The sequence below is a fragment of the Gadus morhua genome, chromosome 6 (assembly GCF_902167405.1).
Source record: "Gadus morhua chromosome 6, gadMor3.0, whole genome shotgun sequence".
NCBI classification, from domain to species: domain Eukaryota; kingdom Metazoa; phylum Chordata; class Actinopteri; order Gadiformes; family Gadidae; genus Gadus; species Gadus morhua.
In genome coordinates, this window is record NC_044053.1 from 19,996,557 (window position 1) to 20,022,402 (window position 25,846).

The 25,846-nt window shown below is 50.1% G+C and overlaps 2 protein-coding genes across 4 annotated transcripts in view; both read right to left on the bottom strand.

The window, feature by feature from the left end:
* The window catches only part of adgra2 (adhesion G protein-coupled receptor A2), a 42,645-nt gene extending 39,468 nt beyond the window's left edge, over positions 1–3,177 (bottom strand). The window contains 1 exon segment of the mRNA XM_030357919.1: positions 2,154–3,177. Coding sequence (XP_030213779.1) covers positions 2,154–2,401 — 248 coding nt within the window. The 5' untranslated portion in view covers positions 2,402–3,177.
* Positions 3,178–7,057: 3,880 nt separating this feature from the next.
* pdlim2 (PDZ and LIM domain 2 (mystique)) overlaps positions 7,058–25,846 on the bottom strand; it is a 30,846-nt gene continuing 12,057 nt past the window's right edge. For 2 of the 3 annotated variants that reach the window (XM_030359257.1, XM_030359258.1), the window contains exons 4-10: positions 25,533–25,593; positions 24,838–24,995; positions 23,732–23,795; positions 11,934–12,052; positions 9,169–9,317; positions 8,714–8,825; positions 7,058–8,347 (exon numbers count right to left, since the gene is read on the bottom strand). In XM_030359257.1, coding sequence (XP_030215117.1) covers positions 8,155–8,347; positions 8,714–8,825; positions 9,169–9,317; positions 11,934–12,052; positions 23,732–23,795; positions 24,838–24,995; positions 25,533–25,593 — 856 coding nt within the window. In that variant the 3' untranslated portion in view covers positions 7,058–8,154. The remainder of the gene's footprint in view (positions 8,348–8,713; positions 8,826–9,168; positions 9,318–11,933; positions 12,053–23,731; positions 23,796–24,837; positions 24,996–25,532; positions 25,594–25,846) is intronic. The other variant, XM_030359259.1, reaches the window with a different exon arrangement.

Consider the following 25,846-nt stretch of genomic DNA (forward strand, 5'->3'; position numbering starts at 1 on the left):
AGTGGAAGTCGTCTGCAGAAAACTGACTACGACTTATCAGTTGAACTGAGTCAAAGGGCGGGTTCCACTGGGTTTGGTTAAGTTTGTGTTTGAAAAAGTGCTAAGGGGGCGACTTGCTCGTCCTTAAACACAGGGCAGAGAGAGAGAGAGAGAGAGAGAGAGAGAGAGAGAGAGAGAGAGAGAGAGAGAGAGAGAGAGAGAGAGAGAGAGAGAGAGAGAGAGAGAGAGAGAGAGAGAGAGAGAGAGGGAGAGAAAGAGAGAGAGAGACCTCTTCTATTCCAGAGAGAGAGAGAGAGATAAAGTGAGAGAGATAGAGAGAGAGAGAGAGAGAGAGAGAGAGAGAGAGAGAGAGAGAGAGAGAGAGAGAGAGAGAGAGAGAGAGAGAGAGAGAGAGCGAGAGAGAGAGAGAGAGAGAGGGACCTCTTATATTCCAGAGAGAGAGAGATAGAGAGAATGCTAAACATGTGTAGGAAAACAAATGAAATGAAATTAGTAGGTGCACGGATGCAAGATTATCCTTAATCACCATCACCACTACCACAGGGCTCTCTCTCTTCCTCTCTCTCTCTCCCCCTCTCTCTTCCCTCTCTCTCTCCCTCTCTTCCTCTCTCTCTTCCCTCTCTCCCCCCCCCCCCCCCCCCCCCCTCTCTCTCTCTCCAATGTGTTCCCCAGATGTTCCAGCACTGTCTTTATTGAGCTAGAAACATAAAGGCCCTATCGACGACCCGCTGGCTGCCTTCAGCTCTCCCAGTCATGCTAACATGCAGCTAGCTAAAGTTCCCCCTTTGCTCTCCCGCTGGGACAGAGCGGTAAACCCGTACAACAGGGGAACTCTCTCTCGGTTAGGAGGAGCCGCAGCGAATCACCAGGCTAAGCTAAGCCCTAGCTAGGGCCGGCCGTCTTCTCACGATAGCCTCGCTTGTTTTGAATCCATCAAGAAAGGACAGCTTGTCTCTAGCGTTGAGTGAGGTTGGTTTCCACCGCCACCCTCCAAACAGAGGTATACACACAGAGAGACCATCGTGTAAACGGCCCCATAACCATGATGGATCAAAGCAGGCATAAATCCAGTAATAGTTATCACGCCGGATCACATGGCCGTTATCTCCGCTTCCTGTGCAGACGGCGACGGCGAGGCGTCAGCCAAGCCATTAATCACCGCGCGCCGTGAGCTGTTAGCCGCTAGCTGCTAGCACGCGAGGGGACGCTTGGGGAGTCATGGAGCCAGAGGCACAGCAGAGTGGTACAGGGAAGGAGGACTACACTAGAAGAAGAAGAAGAAGAAGAAGAAGAAGAAGAAGAAGAAGAAGAAGAAGAAGAAGAAGAAGAAGAAGAAGAAGAAGAAGAAGAAGACGACGAAGAAGAAGAAGAAGAAGAAGAAGGAGAAGAAGAAGAAGAAGAAGGAGAAGAAGATGAAGATGAAGGAGAAGAAGAAGAAGGAGAAGAAGAAGAAGAAGAAGAAGAAGAAGGAGGAGGCCGAGGAGATGGGGGCGGACTAGGATGGATGCAGGGCAGAGTGTGTCCGAGTTCATGTAGTCTGCGTCCATGCGGAGCTGGTCTATTCGTGGACCACGTGGGCCTGGAGGGCGCTAGGTAGGGAACAGGAACTACACGACCAACTCGCCTCCCTAACCCCAACCCCAGGTCAGATTTAAAGTGACAGAGTTTTGACAAAGAGGCGGGGCTCCACGAGGAAGAGCACTGCAGCCCCCTGCCCTCTCCCGGGTCCTCATAACACCTCCCAGGTCTTCAGCCCAACCACATCAAGATGTCCGCCGAGCCGCCAGCTGCATTACCTCACAGTCCCTTCCTCATGCAGCCAGGAGGCCACAGGGTCATCGCACTCACGTGTGTGTATGTGTGCGTGGGTGTGTGTCTGCATGTGTGTGTGTGTTTGTGTGGAGATAGGATGGCTAACCATTGCCATATATTATTTTGTTGTTTATATCACATCCATAATGCTGTGCACCATGGTTACCACACGGTTCTCAACTTAACCACAGAATAACATCCAAGCACCAAAAGCAACAGAGACAGGTTACAGAGGTAATAACATGGGCCTGTGGGCCGGAACTCAGGGTGACAGAGTGATGGTAACGTAGGGTAAAGCGGTGGTAACATTGGGCCGTGGGCCGGAACTCAGGGTAACTTACAGAGTGATGGTCCTGTTGGGCAGCAGGCGGCCGTCAGGGCTCTCAGACAGCTCGTCCTTGCTGCAGCTCACGCGCTTCCCGAGCGCCGCGGTGGCGTGCGCCTTGGAGCGCTCGTCCATGCAGTTGCAGTTGCCTGTGATGCTGAGGCCCGGGCACGCGCGGGCCAGCCTGGGTGCGAGGCCGCTCAGCAGGAGCATCATCAGCACCAGTCGGCCCGCAGGCGGGATGCGAACGCCGGGTACAAACATTGTCCCCCCCCCCCCCTTTTTTCCTTTTTTTTTAATCTCACCTCAGCTGCCCCTCAGTCATCCCATTTCCCCCCCTCCCCGCTGCCGAGGGCCGCCACACCGACACGGAACACAACAACAAACCAACATGAGGGCAGAAGGACGGAAGTCAGAAGGAGACGTTAGGACGTCCGGGCGACGCAAAGAGTGATCACCGTCCGAGGCATTCCCAGATATTCCGCTCTCGGTTTTCTAGAGTCCCGTTACGTCATGGCCGTCTGAGCGCAACAGATCCCGAGGCTTCATGGTCCAGAAACCGAAAGAAAAGCTTCGTTTATGTTAGAAGAGTGTATGAGAGGGAGGCCAACCCGCGATATAAGAACGAAAGCCTTGAAGTGACCGACAGGAGAGGTTGATGAGCCGCTCAATGGGAGGGTCCCGGGCGCAGATCCCCCAAACGGTTATCTCTCCACGTTTCTTTAACCGCTCACTCCAGCGCGTCTCAATAATTCAAATAGCCTACGAGGTTACGGGATACAAATGTCCTTAAAAGTAGACATCAGCTATAACTTTTAACAAACTTATTAATTTTCCTCGACGCTTTTGAAAGTTTCCCGTTATTCACCCAACACGGGCTCGCGTCCGATTGTACTCGTACACGTTGTCTCTGTAAAAAAACAAAAGTTTATCCAGCAATTAATCTGTAGTTGGAGACGAGAGGTGAGATGGTGTTCAGGGGCTCCTGTGTAATTCCCAGTTCTAGCGGTCTGCTCGCCTGTCACACGCTCCTCACTGCTGCCCGAGAGCGCGCATTCCGGCCGGCCTGCGGTTCTTCCGCGCGGTCCTAGCGCCTCCCGACACCAGCGAGAGACCATGAAGGAGGAGGACGGCTGAAGCCTGAACCAGGAAGGAGGAGGCCGAAGCCTGAATCAAGCCCTGCTCACGATGAGGAGATGTTATGAAACAGGGCTTATCGAGGGGTTCCCATTAATAATTAAAGGGATGGAAAAACTTTAACTTATTTAATTTCTTTCAATTGACAGTTTGAAGTAGGCCTAACGTAAAAACAATACAGGATGCTGTTGGTGCTTTAGATACACTCCAGGAAAATTAGGCCAGAATAGCCTTCTACTGCCAAATTAATAACATAATTAGTAACATAATCAATGTTAGGGAAACGAGAAATAGCATTTGCGCACCAAATAAATTTACCATTTTGCCTACTACTTGTCATTATAAATATGATAAACAATATCGTTTTGCGATATTTGTGAAATGTCAATATTGACTTATGGGCGATAACCAGTTCTGTAATCTAAAACGGACAGACAGAGCCTGAAAATGATCAGAATATTCAACATGTCCACGTTACAGTAGTGATGGATAAGCCTGTAGGTGTTGTGTAAAACGACACATATTTGACCAAATCGCCCGGCCCCAGACCTATAGACAGCAGTATGCTTCAGCCTCCCTAGACCTGCTTCCCTCTCAGGGGGCGCTGGGCACGAATTTGACGGCATCAGACTAGAATACGGACAGACAGAGGGCCGTGTGGATGTCCTCTGTCCTGACAGAACCACCGAAACACACCATCTCCTAAACCCCAATGCCTCGTTTCACTCAGACCGTGTGCGTGTGTTTGCGTGTGTGTGTGTGCGCGTGTATCTGGGTGCCTTCGTGCGTGTGTGTGCGTAAAGAAGTTTCCCAAAGTTTTGATTCCACAGACTTCTGTTTGAACCAAATATATTTTGATATTCGAGTCACCAGAGTGCATATGGAAATATGAAAGAAGGTGAAGCAGGAAAGAGCTCTTGAAAGAGGATTTCATGCACTTGACGTTGACACGTTTTGGCGGGCCGCATCCGAGAGGCAGGCACGTCGGCCCTGCTGGCCGTGCCCGGTCTGGTCGACACAATGCCGGCTGTGTGCTCCGACGAGTCCGACCCCCACAGCGGGCCTCGGTGTGTTGTTCCTGTAGGCTACTCGATACGGGGCCGCACGTTGAGGCGGGCTCCAGACAAGCACGAACCAGCGGAATAAGAGCGGAAAGGCGTGGATGGGCGCACTCACAGCGCAGGAACAGAGCGCTGTTTATCCGAGCGGTTAAATAAGGCTTGGAGCGGGTCTCACAACGCACCCACCTCACCGTCTCTCTCCACGGGCCCGACTCCCTCATCTGGAGAGCAGTTTCCATTTTAAATGTCACGTTCCAAACGGCACATTACATAAAATTGTAGTTAATGGCATCCAGACAAACTTTAATGTCGTTCCAACATTCTCCCTCTCTGCAGCCCCCCCAGCTCCACTCCTATAGCAAAGTAAGCAATCTCTCTCCCGCCTCCACATCTGGACCGCGTTTCAGGTGGGCTTAAGAGAGAGGGGGAGGTGTTTGGTAAGAAAAGGTAGAAAGATTGAAGAGTAGGTTGCTCATGAGATAATGTCTAAAGGCGGATTGGTGGAGAAGACTCGAGATTTCGACAGTGGAAACAAACGTACTCACTTTCCCTTCCCTGTTTAGACCACGTTTTAGATTAGGAATTTGAGTGTAGTTCATCATCTAAATCCAGCCTGATCTGGCCTCGCTGATTGAGGTATTGCTCATTCTGGTCTTCAAGCCAATGGATAAACAAAGTCGAAAGAATCCAGAACATGAAGGCCTGCGAAGCCAGTATCTGATGCTGGACAGCCACAGCGTTATGAAGGATACCGCGACATCTAGTGGCGGGATTTGGTTCTGCATGTTCTCACGAGATTATTTTATCACTTTGAATTATATGTGATTATATTTACACATTTTCATCGCACATTCATCCTGAGAAAAGAAAACACAATGCAGTGATTAATCGAGCGATACAGCAAATAACAAAAGCAACAATCTCTAAACCAATTGAGGCCATTGAGGAGCTGATTTGCATACAATTAATAATACATCCATGATAGTATACATACCCAAGAAGTTGCCCTGGAGTCGACAAGGAATAGACAAAACAGATGTGGAAATGCTGCCCTCTTCTGGTCTCGGAAGCAGAACCAAACACTTGTTGTCATGTCGACACATGATAGGCCTATGTTTCCCAAGCACCTTTTACTCCTGTGAAGGCATTGAAGTACATTATAAAGTTTTTATTTTCTTCAGGTTTATTTATCATTTATGCAGCATGTCTTCACCCCTGCTTTTCTTAATTATGTCTTTCTGTCGAACCACGTAGCATACTTTTTGTGCCAAATAAGGGAGTGAACATCTACCAGAATCAGAATCAGTTACTTTTATGTCTTATTGTACAAGTGCACAAGAGTAACATTTTTAAAAGGCTAGGCAAAGGCTTGGTTCTTCAATAGTCACATAGCAGCAACAATACAAGATTAAGTAAATAAAGATAAGTACAAATAAGTAAAAAAGTAGCAGCGTCAATAGACATACAATAATAAATAATAATTATCGTAAAAATAAGTAGAGAAAATAAAACAGTGGTAATAAGAAATAAAAAGTAATGAGGTGTATTAACGTGTAAAGTGTAAGTGATACATCCATGATCAACGTGTTCAAGTGGTAGTTGTACCAGCAAAGGTTGATACTATACTGCAAAAATGCTGAGCAAATTACAGAAAAATATGTAGTTAAATAGTCTGTTGTAGTGTGCATGGGCTGTACTGAGCCAGGTGGTTGACCTCGCTCCTATAGGCCTTCTCGTTTCCAGTGAACAGGCCGATCACCGTCGTGTCATCGGCAAACTTGATCACTGTGTTGGATCCGTGTGTAGTAGTCGTGGGTGTACAGGGAGTAGAGGAGGGGGGCTTTGGACACAGCCCTCGAGGGCTCCTGTGCTGATGGTCAGAGAGGCGGAGATCTTGGAACCCATCTTTACCACCTATTTCACTCGGACAGGATGTCAAGGATCCAGTTGCATAGGCTGGGATCAATGCCTAGGTCCCTGAGCTTGCTCTCGAGTCTTGAGGGGACAATGGTGTTAAATGCTGAACAATAATACTATTACTACTAGCAGGGATCAGTCCAACGAAGACACACGTGATGTAAAACGGGGTGATTGTAATCAGAGTATGCTGCCTTTCAGCCGAAACTGCGACACACTCACCAAGCATCGACCAAAGGGATGAGGCCTGTTGTCTGGCTTTGGTTAAAGAAGAATGAAGACATGCGCACTGGCCTCTACGTGGCAAGCGTTCACACACCAGACAAATACAGCCAAACGGGTCATTACTCTGTCACGGACATCCTCTCTGTGGAGCTCTGCCAGGGAGCTGCTTTTGGATGTACTGTACTACCATCTGCAAGCCAATGGGTGTTTACCAGACGTATACCGCTCTGCTTTCCGTGTGAAGCCTGGAAACGTCCGTGCAGCTGTTGTACTTGCATGCAAAACACAAAACATTGTTGATCAACTTGAAGAATAGAAAATACCTGTAGCAGTCGTTTCCAGGTTGGACTTCAAGCCATTCACTGAAAGCTTATGAGGCAATGCGTTTGTAATCTTGTATTACCACATTTTTATTGTATTGATTGAACGGTAGGACCAAATTAAGTCACCATGGAAACAAATATGCCAACTTCCTTGTTGTTTCATGACTCATCCTTTAGACTCCCCTCCAATTCTCCCATTCTGCCCATAAACACCAACGTCTATTGGATTTTGCTTTAAATAAAACAGGAATACCAGCCCTTTTCATGAAACACGCTTTGTGCTGAGTGATTTTATTAAGTGTGATATGGTTGGAAACAGCTGAGTATTGCCATTAACAAGACAGCATAACATAGGCAGTCACCTCTCTAATAGTCCACCCTTCTGCATACATTATAGATTGAAATGGTTTATAATGGAGTGTTCAATGAAATCTAAGAAACATTCAAAATATGTATATTGCATAATTCCATAGTCCCGTGTAAATATCTCACAATGTATTTGCAAATAAGTAATATTTCATTTTTTTTTCATAACAAAAGAAAATGTACAATAAACCAAAGCGATTACAGAAATTATTTTTGTTGTAATGAAGTAGAAGATATGAACAATGCAGGCACCTCAAATTCATGGGTCTATCAGCCTCTTACACAAAAATAAATTTATATTTCCATGCACTCTTATGCATATAATCCCAAATGCAATGAAAGGCATGCAGACACCAGTGCACACACACACACACACACACACACACACACACACACACACACACACACACACACACACACACACACACACACACACACACACACACACACACACACACACACACACACACACACACCAGCTTTTCTAAATGGCATGGAGTTTTCACTTTACACATTTTTGGTCCCTTTTAAATATGGGCAGGGGGTTCAGAATGGATTATTTTCTCATCAATTCAGATTCTTACAGCGTCAAGGAACCAGTCCCGCTTGGTGTCCAAGATGTGGCTGGAGTATAGTAATAGGACGTATCTTACAATAGAGACATCCGTGCATCATTAGTCAAAAAATATATCTATCTACCCCATGATGTACACCGTTTGAGACGACTTGGGGGGGCAGGTCGCGCAGGTGGGAGAATCTCGTACGATTCTGAGGACAGGCAGGAAGTCAAGACTGACAGGGTCACGGCAGAACAGGTTGAAGACACACGGTGGACCCAGTGGCGGGTGGAAGAGGAGGAGGAGGAGGAGGTGTCCCTCCCGCCTCCCCCAGTCCCAGGGTCTGTCACCCCACAGCCTGGGGAGGAGGTGGGACCGCCAGGGCGTAGAGGAAGGCGGGGCATGTGGAGGCGGAGGAAGTGGCGCTCCTCTCAGTGCTGCGGGGAGACGGTGGTCCCGGGGGACGTGGCCGGGCCCTGGTACCTCTCCCTGGCGTGCTTCTCGCAGAACATCTCCTCGCCGGCCCAGAAGTGGCCCCTCATGCGGAGGTTCAGGCCGCACTCGGTGCAGGTGTAGCAGTCGTGGTGGCGGTAGCGGTCGTCGCCGATGCGCACCGCCTGCGTGCTGCGCGGGGAGAGAGGAGGAGGAGGAGAGAGGAGTCGGAAAAGACGCTTCGAGGAGAACACACAAACACACGCACACACACACACGCACGCACAGGCAACAAGTACATCTCCGCGAGCCTCAACACGCAGCCGTTACCAAAGAGCTGCTGGGAGGAGAACCCGTTTATTACAATTGTGTGTGATTGACTTTTACGATTGCTAACGCACAACATTACCCCCGGCTAATTCACCAGAGGGCTAAGTGGGTCGTAAATAATGACGCTTAATGCAGTGGTTAGCAACAGCTTCAGGATCCCAACAGGAGAGGCGCAGCTCTGCAGAGGCCTGCTCCGAGCGAGAGGGGGCACGGCGGGTGGCGTCTTACACAATGCTGCTGCCACACTTCTCACAGCTGTGGTGTTTGCTCACACCTCCCACCGGGGGGCTCTGCTTCGGAGGGTTGGCGGACAGGTTTCCAGGGAACCTCAGCGCCGCCTCTGTGGTAGTCAAAACACACCCCAGGGTACAGTCACACACACGGACGCACGAGACCCCCCCCGCAGACCCACACAATGGGACGCACACACTAGTTATCACTAGAAAACCATCCCAGTCAAAAGCAGAATCCGCATGTTTGGTCTCTACATTGTTCTTCACACGAACAGTTCATAACTGTTCTTAACAGTGTTAAGAACAGCTCATAACTGTTCTTAACAGTGTTGAGAACAGCCCTTTTCAACGTTCTTAACATGAACAGTATGGAGAGGCTTGCCATGGTGTGGGGCCAAAGGTCCCAACACACACCGATTAAACACGACTCTGAGGGTGCACGCTGCGGACCTTTCTCGTCGGCCTCCAGGACCTCCTGCAGCATGCGGAAGGTGTTGGACTGGCGCGGGGCCGTGCGCGACTCCTTGTTCTCCTGGATCATCTTGTACACCTCAGACTCCTTGTCAAACTTCTGCATGCCGAAGTCGGAGCTGGAGCTGCTGTGGGAGAGCCGAGAAGGAAGGAGGGGAGAACAACAGGACGTAAGCCTCTCTGGATCCCAGCAGGCAGCTGCAGGCGGCGTGCGGACAGGGAATGTACATTAGAGGCTTTATGCGAGGAGGCCAGAGGAGCCAGAGGAAATGAAGGAGGACCACATGTATGCATTTCACCTCTGTGCACTATGTCTGAAGAGAAGGAGTGCCCCCCTCCACACCCACTAATCACCCCATTGTATCGTCAGTCTATAAATAATTAGTTGGAGGGGAATTCCTCTTCGGATGACGTCAAACCGAGAGGCTGATCAAACCCAGAGGGCAGTCATCCAAACTAACTGGAACAATCTGAGGTGTTCTGTAATGTTCAGTGAGGTCACTCTGGTTCAGTCTTTCCATATGATCCATATTCCATATTATCCTGTCAGCAGTTCGGCTCAAATAAAGCAGACACACCATCTTTTCGACGTTTCGACATTTCGCAGAGATCTGAGGTAGAGGTACAAACACACAAACCAACCGACCGACCAAACACGCACACAGACGCACACAAACCAACCGACCAAACACGCACATACACAAACCAGCCGACCAAGCAACCAGTGGCGTGAGGGTGGACCGCTCTGTTGCTGGTCGCCTGTTCAAATCAAATGGTCCGATCTGAGGAGGGCAGAGTACTGCCGGGGCCGAGGACGCCACACGGGGTCGTCTGTGCAGCTCATTAACCCATTAGCAAGGGGGAGGCTCTCTCTTTATGAGCACATTCTTAACTCCTTACCCCGTGGAAACATAGCTTAGCTGCTCCTTCTTCTGAGCTCTACTTAAAGTTTGTTCGCAACAATGGACCGAAAAGAAAAGGGCTGCAGGCCTGCAGGCTGCAAGCGGCCTGCAGGCGGGCTGAGGGGAAGACAGTCTGGAGAACCAGTCAGCCAGGTGCTGATCTCTCTGCGGTCTGACTGTGAGGCCAGCCGGGCCCAGGTGTGGTCTGCCTGCCATTCATCTGAAGCCAGCTGGGCGACGGCCATAAGGCTGTGCTGTCGGCTGACGTCTGTCACCTGCCTGTCTGTTATCACCCAACAGAACCACCCACCATCTTTGTTTTCCACCCAGCTCCTCTCCCTTGGAGGCATGAGGGCCGAGACACGCAGACACAAACACTTTTAATAATGTAGTCATCCGTTTGATATGCTGAAGTCTCACTGGAAAGACCCCAGTCCCTTGCATCTCGGGAGCACGGCTTCAAATTGAAAGCAGAAGACTGCGACTCACGCCCTCCAAGTTCCCCCCAAGCCCGGCCCCCCCCCTCTCACCCCAGAGTGGGCGAAAACCAGCCAGTCAGACGGTCAGGAGAAAACCTGATCAAACTGATGCTGGCGCTATGACGGCTTACGTCACCCCGGTCCAGAGGGGCTCTGGGTGCATTCCTCAAAGCAGCACACGACACAGAGAGACTTTCACCCACTTGCAATTGGGGGGGGGGGGGGGGGGGGGGGAGGGGGGGAGGGTGACATTCATCTCCAGAATGTCAAACCACAGAGCCTTCTGATAAACATCTAGTGAAACCAGAGGTTGGTTAACACGTCACATAGATCTGCTCCGACTAGACACAGATACCATCACTGGTTTCACACAGATCACGACGATGGATCCATCAGATAAAGCTCAGTACAAGTCAAAATGGGCAATTAAAAAGACAAAACGAGACTCACCTCATAGACAGAAAGAACACAAAGTAATAGTGACTGACACCGCTTGCTTTCCAGTGCGTCCCTGGGAGAGAGAACCAGTTCCTCCGCTGCTCAGCACAACGAGAACATGAGAGTGTGCACGCTCCCCCTCAGAAATGCAAAACACCCAACACACACACACACGCACATACACACACACACACACTAACACAACACATACACCTCTCTAAAGAGACAGAAGGAACACCGATCAGAAAGGTGTGCCTCTCTGCTTCAGCCCATTGGCCAGAGAGTGAAAGTGGGGGCGGGACCATGGGTGTCGCATGTCGGGTGCGATTGGTAAGAATCTGAGAAGGGGGAGTGGACGGGGGTGGGGTGGGGGGCTGGAGCAGCAGAACGGGGGTCTCCAGACAAGGGGCCAGGGAGGGGGAGAGGCAGAGGGCTTTCTTCTTGTTGGGGTTGGGGGGGGGGCTATTGGTACGGTTATGTTTCAGCGGCCGACATCATAGCGCTGACCCGAGCGAGCCAGAGGCCGGCTCCAGCCAAAGTCAACCTGGCAGCAGGGCCTCTCCGACGGAACGAAAACAGAGACACCAGCAGTCTCCAGAGGAGGAAATGGAGGAAAACACTTCCACGATAAAATGGTGCTTAGGACTCTTGTTTCCCTATTTGGGGAGGTCTGTGCCTTCAGCCCCAATCCAGACATCATCTGTGCATTACAACATTGCAGCGTTCTCTCCCCCTGCAACATTCCTCCCTGCACCAGAAGGGGGCAAAGCAGGGACCCTGGCAATAGTGTTACAGTACTACATCATAGCTATTGGGGAAGAGGTCTGGCAGAGGCAGCCCAGAGCCTCAGCTCAACACACACACACACCCTATAGATTAATTAAAGTCTATCGTGTAGTAGGGCACAACTCTGCGGAGGTCTGACCTGCGTCGGGGGGACAGGGGCAGATCCTGGTCCATGGGACTGTGTGGAGAGTAGCGTCCAGGTGGAGTGGGGGTCCTGCTGGAGAATGAGTTACTCCGGTAGTCCACCGAGACGAAGTCCTGTTGGCGAGAAAGGAGAGGGATAGACCGAGAGAGAGAGACCGAGACACAGACACAGAGACACAGAGAGACAGAGAGAGAGACAAGGACAGGGACAAGGTTAGAAGTGCGAGTGATACCGGGTCAAGGCAGGCCCTCCCACCTGCGGATGCTTAGCAAACAGGCTGGCCGCTCAGAGCGGAGGAACCCGTTTAGACTGTGTGAAGGGAGGCGATTGGGCAATGAAGCGACTCTAATGTAAACGACTCGAAACAAAAAGGGCCACAGTCAGCGCCTGCACACAGATGACTTGGCCGGCGCTTCATGGAACACCACAGGCCCAGAGGACGGGGGGTCCTTCTGCAGTGTCGGAGGACTTTGTGGATGATAGAGAACCACGGGCCCAGAGAACAGGGGATCTTGTGGCGCGTGGAGGACCTTGTTATTTCAATGCCTACATGTTGGCCTGGGGCTTGAAGGAAACAAGCAAGTCACATGTTGGGAATGTGAAAAGCAGGGAAGGTAAGGTTCAAAAGTGACCACCATGATGTTTTCACTGCCATGGTTTCCTTTAAATCCCAAACATATCTGAATTGGTTGAAAAGGAAAAACAAAATTCCACCACTGGCATGTTGTGTTCAGTTTGTTTTCACTGCCTTTCTTTGGTTCCTCTCACTTGCTCTCTCCCCTGGCATTCCAATCCTTTAACACAACCGTTCACCATCACAGCCAGCCTGCACCTTCAGAATCTCCACCTCCATATCTCCACCGAAGCCAGCCTGCACCCTCCATATCTCCACCTCCATATCTTCAACACCCTCCATATCTCCACCTCCATATCTTCAACACCCTCCATATCTCCCCCCTATCGCCCATCTCAGCCACCACGCCCTCCTCCAGAGAGATGACCAGATTATATATGAGTGAGGGGAACGCGGAAGCTTGCCAGAGAGTCTAGAGTGTTTGGCGTTCTGGGGACGGCAGGCTGATGCTGTACTTGGGTACAAAACATTTGTACCAGGAATGGTTCTTAATGATATGGGAAAAATCTCACTCTAATTACAGAATAAACACCCTACCTTCAGGTCAATCCAGAACGGCACAGATCCTGAATAAATGACAAGGTCTCCAAAGTGGTTTTTTTCAGCTTGGCCACCAGAGGGCGCTACATGCCCATGAGGCCGACCGTTCAAACTCGTAAACACAGAGCAGATGGATGAGTGAGAGTTTCGCTAGACAAGAGCAGGCAAGAACCAGAACCACCGTGAAGCAGACTTCATCACGGCCCTGGTGTTCCAGGGAGAGGCTGGAGGGGTGAGAATGGGTGAGAGTGACGGGGGAGGGAGAATTCTTTTCGTGCTGTTCACACTAAAATTGACCCCAGGCACATGTGCACGCTGAAAGAAAGTGCACCTGGTGAGGTTCTGAGAGCAGACAATAATTCCTCCCGCTTTTACAGCTAAAAGGAACCCAGACAAAACAAATAGCTTTTAACCTCCGTCTATTCTACGTCCACATTAGATACACAGTAGTAGGATTAAGGAAGAGGCAGTAAGTTACAACACACTCCCGTTTGCCTACTGTTGTATTGAAAAACGTTGTGGAAAAACTGAAACTCTTATTAAGAAAAAAGTAGAAGGAAAATGTTCCAGTCTGATGGGAAAACAAAACCAGTTCTTCAGTTCCCTCCATTGCACTTCCCCACCGCCCACGAGCCAAGGCATGAGTCAGAGCACCGGGCTGACAGTTCGGATCCCGTTTTGCACACAGTCAGCAGTGGTTGGTGAGAGGAGGGGGCTGCAGCTCCACCTTTCCTCCACACCAGCCCCTGGGAAAGTAGGGACTTGGGCTAAGCGCCCCTGGGGCCAGAGCCAGTGACACCGGGAGGGTTGACGGTTTGAGTCTTGTCTGCCAGCACCCGCTTCCAGTACAGTCGAATGCTTTGAGCATCCTCTCTGATCTCAAGAGAGTCTCATTCTCCTTTTAATTTTACTTTCTGGCGAGGGGGGCGGTCGCTGGTCGGGGCCAGGACGCCTTGAGCCAGGAAAGATCGCTGCATCGGCTCCCTTTTCGATTCGTCCTGGGATGAACACAGACCACAACACCAGGCTCACAAAGTCCACGTTATCCGAGTGTGGAGGCACAGCTAGGCTCCCTACGAACCAATCTAAAAGGGCCTATAGACCCCTCTTCAGCGATTTGTTCAGGGGGGGGGGGGGGGGCTGTGGAGGCAAAGCAGGGGAAGACAGGGCCAGGCGACTAACCCCTGGGCCGTGCTGCTAGCCCGAGGGCCATGCCACATCTGGCCCTGGGCCATGCCACATCTGGCTCTGGGCAATGCCACATCTGGCCCTGGGCAATGCCACATCTGGCCCTGGGCCACACTACTCCCTGGGCCACACTACTCCCTGGGCCAGTAGCTAACGCACGTCTGATTGGTGATCGGGTTAAGGGGGCTTTAACTAGTTTCTTAAAGGTTGGGGATGGGATTTGCGAAACGCCAGCAGATTTTGAAAACACGCAACTCAAATGGTCCTACCCCTTCTCCTTCAACGCTGACTCTGACTCCACCCATTCCAAGTACATGGACGCACAATCATGCACGAGCGCGAACACAGATGCGCGAGAGCGAGCCATTAGCTAGCTCCAGTAGCTACCGCAAGATAACAACAAACAGAAGCTTGCTCTGGGTCACGAGCTTTGAGTACGTGCACGAAGGGGTCACGAGCGGGGGAAGGGGAGTGCAGTACGACCGTTTGATTGACGTACTTACTGTCCAATGCCACTCGGTGGGTCTGGAAATCATGGGCTGGAGTTTTTCGAGCCTGCCCGTTCCACAGATGATTGTTTTGTTTAATTTTCATGTCAGTACTTCTAACTCAGTGGCTGTAAGTGGGTTATGATAACGATTTCAAGTAATTTTGCAAAAATGGCCAAAAAAGAGAATTCCATACCCAACCTTTAATTATGAATCTCTTATCTCCGGAAGAGCCATGCTGCCATAGTGCCTGGTGTTATTCAGCAGTTTGGTGACTAACAACCACAAAAACACCATCCACCAGACTTCACCAGAACGCGATAAAGACGAAGACAAAACATTTACGACGATCCAAGAAAAACATCAAAGAGGAAACCAAGAAAAAAAAACGAACCTCCTCGGGTTAAGTCCCAGCTGCACACGCAGCCGGGAGTTAATGGGAACCAAAAAAACGTCCCGTCCGTCATTACCGGGAGGCCGGTCCTCCACCGGTCTAAAATAGCAACACAGATTTGCAATTATTGCCGACTGCCTTGGCACGGTTTACCCAGAAGCCTCTCTCCATGTAGATTATAATGATGATAACATCAATGGACGTGGATCTGCAAGGCATTACACTCAGGGGTCGGGCACAGGGCTACGCTAACACTCATCTGGAAAACTGCAGGATGGCAGTGCCAACCATTCCCCACGCATCGCACGCACCAGGGAGCAATGGGAACACTGGGAGGGGCTGCAGGGAGCCTCTCACTGGGGAGTGGAGAGACGGAACACGGGGCACTTCATGTACGCACTTATTGTATGTTGTACTTCCATGCACTTAAAATAGTTCTTAACCTTACAGCTTTTTTTTTTTTTTGGGTAATTTTTGCAGACTAATAATGAACATCCTTACTGTACCGACAGCGATATATTGTCGTTTCTCTTCTGACAAATGTACTTATTGTAAGGCACTTTGGAAAAAATGATAAATGCCCCTAAATGTAGATGTAAATGTGCAGAGCCTGGAGGTTCTCTGGGGCTTCACCTCACCCATCGCTGCGGCGGACGGGGAAGGAAGCCCTGTTTAGAGCGCTGGACTCTAATCAGCAGTGGAGTTGACCCCTTGGGATTTAGCCAACGGTTCGCTGGTGCCTTTAGCACCAAGCTAATGCACGGCTCTGCTTACGAAAACCTACACCTCCTGCTTGTGTTCCCCCATGCAGCCAGCAGCTCAACACCATGGTGCACGCACAACTGAGAACGCACGCCAACCCCACCGTATGAGATATGTGCGCATGCCACGCGGAGCGTATTTACGTCTGCCGTTTACTTGAGTTTATTTGAACTGGAGCGGTGCGGACCCCTTCATCAACACATCTGAAGCCCTCCATCATGAATCACACAAGAAAGCCCGGTGCAAGCGTGCTCCACAGAGAGAAACACAAACAAGCTCCTTGTTTGGGATTGTCTACTTTGGAGATGGCAAACAAAACAGGAAGCTGCACGCGACGGCGGAGAAGGGACGGGCATCCGTTTCCAATCAGCGCCTCGGGAGACGTTGGGACGCGGCCAGCAGAGGAGGCTTCGTTCTGCGCCATGAGCTCTACTCTGCATCAACATCTTCATCATCCTCCGCCGCCTGCTGCTTCAATTATATGTCACAAGACAAGGGGCTGGACACACACACACGCACACGCACACACACACACACACACACACTTTTGGGGTAGCATGGAAACTTGTGTGGCTAACTATGGAAATACTATTACCGCTGCTGCTCTGCCTCACCTCCCCCGGGCGGCCCCTCAACACGGAGCCGCTGCAGGAGTCCCTGCTCATCAGAGCGCTGTGCATCACCTCCCTCCTCCAGCAGAGAGCGTTCGCAGGAGGTCCCGAGCGCAGGACAGACCTGCTCGTTACCAGATGACACCGAGGGACGCTGCCCTGTAATCATCCATGTGCTCCATGTTTTGCACATTCAGTTTCTAATTAAAAACAAAACCTTCAAGAGAGTAAACGGAAAAACAACAATGTGATGGGCAGTCGTTGGCACTGCTTTGATTTATACAAGATGCATCTAATTAACATTCTTTACCCGTTTACGGGTTTGGATCCTAAAAATGGTATTTGCCGGGAATGTTAAACACACACACACACACACACACACACACACACACACACACACACACACACACACACACACACACACACACACACACACACACACACACACACACACACACACACACACACACACACACGGGGAGGGAATCCCATTAACATGGCTGCCACACTCTGTTAGGCAGGTCACCCCCGAGTGAAACCCGACACCAACAGCCCCATCATACTCTGCCATGTTACATCTTCCCCTTTTCCTCCGTATGCAGAAGACTGTCAGACTTTCCAGTGTTACTAATCCTTCCATGATCTGTATTCAATTTAAACTAGTCTTTTCTTTCAAGCCAATAGCAGACCTTGTCCTGCGTAACAGGGATGGAAAGGAACATTCCCTCCTCCCACTAGCGGACTTTTAGGAGAACTCTCGTCAGAGACATGTCTTCGGAGGATGGATCTTCTCTCCTGGTGCCACTGAATCCTTCTTAATGTATACAACCCCTGCACGTAGCCGGCCCGCCTGATCCCAGCTCCTGCCTTCAACGTGCGGTTGATGTGGGGCCCTCCAGGCTCAGACTTAACAATGTTCAACATAACATGGCTTATGGTGCCAGTCCGACAGCATGGCCCAGCGTCCCTCCTCCTCCACCCCCGGTTTCCAGCTCCCACCGGGGCCACACACGCCATGAGACAGCTGTTGATGTGAACCATATGGAGAAGACCAGCGGGCTGCCGAAGGAGCAATTGACGCACGCAGACAGCGCCATCGCAGAGACCGTAATCCACCCAGCATGGTGCCGCCGTTGTCGCCGTCGACCGAGGTCCACGGTTTCTTCCCCCTCTGTTGACGGGGCCGTCAATAACGGGCAACACAGTCAACCCACAACATATAATCAGAGAATAATAATGGGCTACAACAGGAATCGGCAGCTTCAGCCCTTTCTCCCCCCACCGTTTCCGTGTGTTTATTTCACACAGTACTTCTGTGAATGGATAGCAATGAGGAAGTTACCCAGCAGCTCCTTGAACGATCCACTGCAAGGCCATGTTACGTAACAGGAGAGGGAGAGATCTCAATAAAGAGATTCTGACTGTGTGTGTGTGTAAGTAAGACTGGGAGTGGAAGTTTTTGTGAGTGAGTAAAAGTGTGTGAGTAAGTGCAAGTGTGTGAGTGGGTGAAAGTGTTTGAGTGAGTGAAAGTGTGTGATTGAGTGAAAGTGTGCGAGTGAGTGAAAATGAGCGGGTGAGTGAGTGAGTGAAAGTGTATGAGTGACTGCCAAGACGATGGGCCACACCGATGGAACAACGCAACAGATTCATTCTATGGTCCAGGACACCATCCAGCATGATGTACTGAGGACGAGTCAAGGCTTCCAGTGTTTCCGCGTAGAGGCAGAGCGCTAGGAGGAACGTACGTCTCATGCTCAATACCGTTCCTGCGAGACCTCGAGTGGAGTAGAATATCAAGCACATTAGGCATCTGGAGATCATCAAGCTGGGGCATAATTGCTGGACTCCGGGACACGGTTAATTTATGATTGCCTCACTGGATCCCCCCTTTTATATACACAATTCGTGACAATGAGAGGAAGAAATAATAAATGGGCCGGATTTCAACGGAAATCGTTTAAACATAGGCATTGAGATTCCATGTCGAAAGCATAAACATGCGTAATTGAAGAGAATGCTTTCCATTTAACCCCTCAGCTGTCACAAGTGCCTCTTTGAGAAGTCGAGTGCTTAGTCTCAAATTCCCAGTGGATTAGGAGAGACAGGATCACAAGCCGGTCATTATCCCTCGGTAAACAAGCAGACACCTCCTGGACTTTCCTGCTCACCAAGTCTGTACAGTCCAAGCGAACCTGCAGGCGACGAGAGCGCTCCAGAAATAGCGACAACAAAAGTCCTCGTTTTAACATAATGCTCATTCAAAGCAGGGCTTTGAACCCCCAGGTGCAGAGAACTGGGTGTTTTTAAATGGGGTTGGATGTGATAAGTCTGGATCTAGGACTGTTGTTTAACCACAATCACGATACCCCAGTTCTAGTATCTAATTCATACAAGGTGCAGAGCTGAAGGATATTTGCAGATTGTTCCTACATGGACACTCAAAACCGCAGTTATGCACACAGCCCCAACAACATTTCATGAGATGTTGACATACAATTTACTCAGTCACAAACTGCTCCTACTAGCAGAAAAATAGAAAAAAGGGCCCTGCTTTAGCAGCAAACATTCCCCTATAAAGCCCCCGGGCCAGGGGTCCCTCGGGGGCCCCGCAGAGGGCCAGGGGAACCACTAGCGCTCCAGCTAGCTTTTCAGTCCAGGGGACCCGCTGATCATCAGGCGGGGATGACGAGAGGCTGCTGCGTGTAGGAGGGCCACAGCGGACCCCCGGGGCGTGGGGGCCAACGTGAGAGGGCCTCGCTCTGTCCCCCCACCGGAGCTCATTGTGAGCTCCACAAGCGGTGAAGGTTTGGCCCCGTCAGGCAGGGCCCCGTCCAAGCTAAACAGCAGCTCAGCGATGGTCAGACCTGAAATAGCCCGTCAATCTGAACCGCCTCCCGTCAGTATGGGCATGCATTCGGTGGAGGAGGAGCAGCCGTAGAGTATTCAATCCAATTCTTTCCAATTGGATTGAAAAGAAAAACATATTTAGCATTTTTACACTACCCTAAGATTGAATTTGAAAAGGGTTTGGGATTGTTTGAATAATGTGATCCAATACTTGGCTCATGGTCCACAACAAAAAACAAATGCAATCCAAACTCTAAACAGAAGGGATGGATCCAGAAGCAGTCCAGCCTGCATGGCTGATGGGTACTGAGGGGGGATGTGAATAGTGGCCTCCTCTGACAAAAACTAAAAAAACAATGCCAGTGATGGACGAGGTCCAACTCCAAACCAAGGTCAGATCAGACTATCTGGAACCCACCAGATCAGACCATCTGGGGGCTTCTGGAAGCCACTGGTCAGCGTTCCACCACCACAGTGCCCCAGCTGCAGCGGGCCATTGTGCACGGAGCGGGTTATTTATACAGCAACCACCCCGTCCGCCAGCACAGGATGAGCCTTCGCACAAAAGGCAGCCCTCGTGAACCGCAGAACCCTGCAGACGGGCCTGAGAACCGTCAGGAACGTGACGGCACGCAGACCGGAAACCGTTTGGATCCAACGCCTGCCCTTTCCAAGTGAGATCCCCTTGTGGTGGAGGCACAGCTGATCTTCTCAGCAGATGTTGCTGCTTGGCTCTCCCGCTCAGAGCAAGCAGGCTGGCTCGGCCACAAGACCCAGCTGGGGAGGCTCCTGCTCCTCATTTGTTCTGGAGGTGGAGGTGGGGAGCCAATAGATACAGGCAGCTCACGGCATGATAAAACAGTACGACACAGGCCAACGTGGGGCCCCTTTGGAAGGCAAAGTGTCTTCAAAGAATAGATATTCAACAAATTGCTCTTCCCGCATGTTTGACCCCAGCAACGTAGCTTTTTCTTTTGTCTCGCGTTTCTCTCAATTGTTGCCCGATTTGGATACTGGTGGGACGCTTCCCAACACAGAGGCTTAATTTAAACCGATCCAATCTCTGCAAGCATTATGCTGCACTGTAGGAGTCTGCAGCCCCAGAAACACGTCCTCGCGGAAGGCAGAGCGGAGTCCCTGGGCGAGCACAAAGGAGGCGGCTGTGCTAGCGCGGCCCTGGGGCACGGCGCAGGGCCTTGACGGCTTAAGTACAGTTTTGGAATGGAAGAAGGTCCCCTGGTGTCCACCCTTGGCCCCTGAAACCCCTCCCCCCCCATTATCCCCGTCAGTCCCTCACACAACGACAGTCCTTGTGATGCGGGCGGAGAGGGGGAGCCCTCCCGGCCCCCTCCCTCCACGGCGGGGTAATCACAGCCCCCATTGTGGAGGGCCACTTTCTCAGGACATCCAACACCCGGGCCAGCGAGACCCTGTTGCGCATCCCGCGCTGCTCACTTGGGGGGGCCAACGCCAGGACGGGGGGAAAAGACGAAGAAGGCTTTTAAGAGCTTTCTACCAAGATCACCTGATATAGCCGCACTCTGCAGCCCGCTGCCAGCGACAGAGGCCCTTGTCAAAGAAACCCCAGGCCTCAGAGCTGGTCCTCCCAGGGCAGAGACGGCCCACGGAGGGCCCCTTCCTGGCATCCTCCTCAGCCATTCTGAAAAGACCCCAATGACCAATCCCAGTCGCCCGTTAGGAGACCTCCATCCCTTTGGGAGGAGGTCTGAACATCCACTGCTTCCATGGGCTGGGAGGCCGACCTGCCGAGGTAAAGGTTATCCTCAGCTAACAGAGGGAGAATAGAGAGGATACAATCTCTATAACCTTCAGACCAACAATACACATGTTTCCATTGCGGTCAAACCACTCAAAAAGTGTTCCTGACAGGACAAGAATATTCTAGATGTACATTCTATGAAGGTTAAATAAGGATGTCAAAAACAAATAATATAAATGACTAACGCCATTTAAAGTTTTGCATCGGATAGTCGTGAAACGGAAGGAATGCAACGCCTCGCAAAAAGTTGCATTCTGAAACCAAAACAACAATTAAACGTGTCAAATAAAAGAAGAGAGATGAGCCCAGGACCGTGATGACCTCTGGCCTCCCCGCTTTCACAAACATCCCAAACATGACTGTGTGCACAGCCACCCCCCCCCCCCCCCCCCAGCCACACGGCAGTACGGCCCCCCCAAGAGAGAAGCAGCTGGGTCAGGGTCAAGACCCCGTCCCTCATCCAGTCCCGGGGTGTCAGGTTGAACCCGGACGGACTTCAAAGCAGCTCAGTAACGACCTACTGCATCACCCCACCTCGCCGTGGTCTTCCTGAAGGGCCAGCGAGTCAGGGGCCCCTGATGCGTGCCTGCACTCCATCGCCCTTCGCCCCTCCTGTCCTGACCGCCGTCCTGTGAGGAGACCCCCACTGCGCTTCTATAAACCATGTAAAATAGTTATGGGCGTTGAAAGACCCCCAGTGGTCGAGAGGACTGTTTATGGTCCTCAATAAGACTCTCTTGGCACGAAAGATGGACTCAAGCATTTTAATATACATAATTACGTACATTAATCAGGAAATAACACAGGAAAATAAGAATAATATATGCCCAGTCTCAAGAAAAAGATTAAGAAGAAAAAATAATGAAACGGGCGAAATTGAATGAAATTGTTACGAAAATCTATTGTGAAACTAGAAATAAGCTCTCGGCACTAGGGACAGTATACCAACTTCTATCCAAATAAACAGACGCAAAGAAACATTTAGTTCTTGTGAAAAGGAAAACACATAACCACTGTTTATACGCTGATTATGCACCAGAAAGGAAGGGCTCCAACAAACTGTCCCCTTCAGGGTCCGGACCAATCGGGTCCAACATGATCTGGAACATCATGACGTCACACCGCTACGACCGCCTCCATTACGGAGGAATAGGAGCATGAGAACGTTGATGGTAGTACGGGTGTTTGGTTCATCGTTTAGTTATAAATCCTGATTGTCATGATGGGGAGACATTGTTGTGTTTCACAGTGCCATAGTGTCTCATGCGAGACGTGAGACACTGAGCATTTGGCTCAAAACAACGTTTTGATTGGCCTCAGATAAGGTATGTTTACGTCGATTTAGGATTTAGCATTCCTAGAACTCTCTTGAGCACCGCCAACAAAAACTCCCATGATGCATTCTGATGTACAAGCCCTATTGGTACTAGCAGCGGTGAATATAAAGATCGTATTAAAAAAATATAAAAAAAACTCAAAACCGATTCCAAACCCTAACCAATGCCCTAGCATTCTGCAAATGAGCCCCTCCTAGGGGCCGGGTTACAGTTGGAACCCCTCCAATAAGGAGCCCATTTATCCAACCAGAGGCAATGTCCACCCAGGTCATAAAAATAGTGAATGATTGGAATTCCTGCAGCCGTTTAAAAAGGCGCTGTATGTTTTTTCCTGCCTCCGTATCCCATGTACTCTGCTTTGCGGGGCCACGACTCGGGACCCAGGGCTGAGGCATAGCTGGAATATCTCCCCACAAACTTTCCCACAACATTTTTCCTTCTGACTATCTGAAGTCCTTCCAGACAGCCCCCCCCCCCCCCCCCCCCCCCCCCCCCCCCAGCCCTGTGTTGTTAGAACAGTAAATAAGCAGAACGAGATCTAGCGGCGCTCGGCCCCGAACCCCCCGCCCAGGCTATATTTTACCACTCACGGGTCACCCTTCCCGCTGGGTGCACAGAGGTTAGGGCTATTGTTTTGACGGAAGCCCTTCATTCTTCTCCCTTGTAAGGAGAAGTGCAGCAGCCGCCCTCGTAGGGACGGATTCCTCTAAGACCCAATGTCAGTTACTCTTAGGATGACCTTTCTGTTTGTATATTCCTATGATTGGGAGTGAAAGGCTGTCTGCATCCTGCCTTTCTTGTGGAGGTGTGGGCCTTACTTCTGACATAGGGCACCCTTAGTCCGACAGCCACTTAATTATCTAAAAGGACATTGAGATAGTGTACTGCTTGCTTTTATAAAGTAATGACACTATAAAGTAATATTACTTTCACCGATACAATTGTGAGGGTAATCCAGTTTCATATCAAACTTTCTTAACAGTCCTCTTATAAAATAATTAGTGTATGCATGCGTTGCTCTTCAAAGAACCAGAAACCGCGTTTATTGTATGCATGAATACAACAACATGAGTGTTTACATTACCTGAAGACATTCTGAAGAACATTTTAGAATTGTTTTCATCAGAAATAAAAGGGTTAATAGCAATGAAGGGAGGGCGTGGAGGCCTTTGAGGAATAGCCTGCTACCATTTCAAATAATGAGGACTGACCTGTGAGAGCGGTCTGGCAAATACTTGACTCCTGTCCTCTGGAGACCATGGGCGCAGATGTATACTAGCCAAGGAAAGAAAATTCAGATTATCAATATCATACAATACAAGATAATCAATCTTTCAGAATCATGTGTGACAGAAAACCCCATCCCCTTCAGTTTGGACTGGTTCATTACATTTTAAGTTTGCAGATTGAACTGTGAATCCCTTCACAAGTAGTTCAGACGGGCACAGAGGGAGAGAACCATGTTGTACGTTCCACATTCTGGCTTTTGTGAGTTTTGAATGAAATGGGTGGAATGCGATACCCTTTGCACATCCTTTGTTGCGACTGCACAATCCCCATGGCACCGCACTGTGGTGGTTACTCTTGTACCTATTCACTGGGGACGTGTTGTGAGTCCTGGGAGCAATTACTGCGACGCTTTTGTCCTGAACAAACAAACTGTCAGCAGTCGGCCCTCCCAGAACAACTTGCAGCGACACACGGAGTACGAGGGTACGACTTGAAGATGCCCTCCGTTGGTCCAGAGACACTGCAGTCCGTCAGGATGCATGGTTGATTACATCAGGGGGTTGAATGTGTGCCATGGAGGCGTCATGGGCATGCAGGTTCTCAGTCAAGCTGATCGTCATGGGCAGCATTTGGCTCTGGAGGTAATGCGGGTTGAAGTAACCGGAAGGTTGCTAGTTCGATCCCCGACTCCTCCTAGCGGAGTGTCGAGGGGTCCCTGAGCAAGACGCCTCAACCAGACTGCTCCCAACGAGCTGGGTGTCGCCATGCATGGATGACACTGCCGCCAGTGGGAGAATGTGTTCATGAATGGGTGAATGTTAGGCAATATTGTAAAGCGCTTTCAGTGCCCAATGGTTAGAAAAGCGCGATATAAATGCAGTCCATTAAGCATTCATCACTACATGTTTGGCTACTAGGACCTATGCCAAAGGTCCTAGGTCGAGATATCTACAATAATCCTGCTTCTTCATATTGGTATGTTTACTCACAGAAAATAAACACGCTTTCTCAACGGCCTGCTGGTAAAACATAACAAGATCCCCCTAAAGTCAGCCGAGCCCATAGTCCCCGTATACCCGTTGGGTACCTCTTGGCACTGCTGGGGGTCCGCTTGGCGTCGGGGCTGGCGGGGGGCTCGGGGGAGTAGGGCGGGTAGGGCCCAGGAGAAAGGGAGGCGGGGCTGGAGATGCTGTAGTCCCTGTAGTTCTGATTCTCATCTCGGCTCACCAGAAATGCCTCCTTAGTCTAGAAAAGATTCAAAGAATGTCATTACATAATGTGACTAGGATACAAGAAGGAGAAGACAAACAGTTCAACATCTCACTGCAGTTGTACTACATACTGGTTTACATCCCACCCCAGTTATAAGTCATACATTTTTACATCCCACTGCAGTTTTATTACATTCTTGTTTACATCTCACAGCAGATTTAAGATCTTAGGTTGAGATTTACATCTCAACATTCAATTTCCAACTTAATAGACCCACTGCAAGGACCACCACAGATTTGATCACAGATTTGCTTTTGTTCATACTCTTCTCCTCCCCCTTAAACTGTTGCAGACAAGAGCTCACAAACAAATATGGTCACCATCAAAGACATCCCCCACAGACTGAAGGAAAGGGTATCTCATAACACGATGCCGACTCTGGATGGACAGACTCAGGGTTTTACAGTTGTGAGTCAAAAACAATGTTACGCTAGGTGAAGAGGAATGTCAGTGTAAATCTAAAACCGCCCCCCTGGGGTGTCCACCTAACCACCGTGGTGCCGTACTGACCTGGAAGGGGCTGGTCAGATCTTCTGAGCCTGGGCCGCCATTGGTCTGTTCGGGAACGGTTCTAAACAGCCAAGACAGATGGTGTTAGGAGTTTTCAGTTGCCACGGATACCAAATCAAAGTCACCTAAACAGCCTGGGAGAAATGAGTGATGGACCATAATGTGCCTCTTGGGTTTATGAAAATGTAAAATGTATTCTGAACCCTGATGACCTGTGACTACACCACCATGCGTTAGGAGTGCTATTCATTTGGACATTAATCATCAAATACGATCCAGTCGGTATTCTTAATTATTCCTGTCCTTCAACTAAC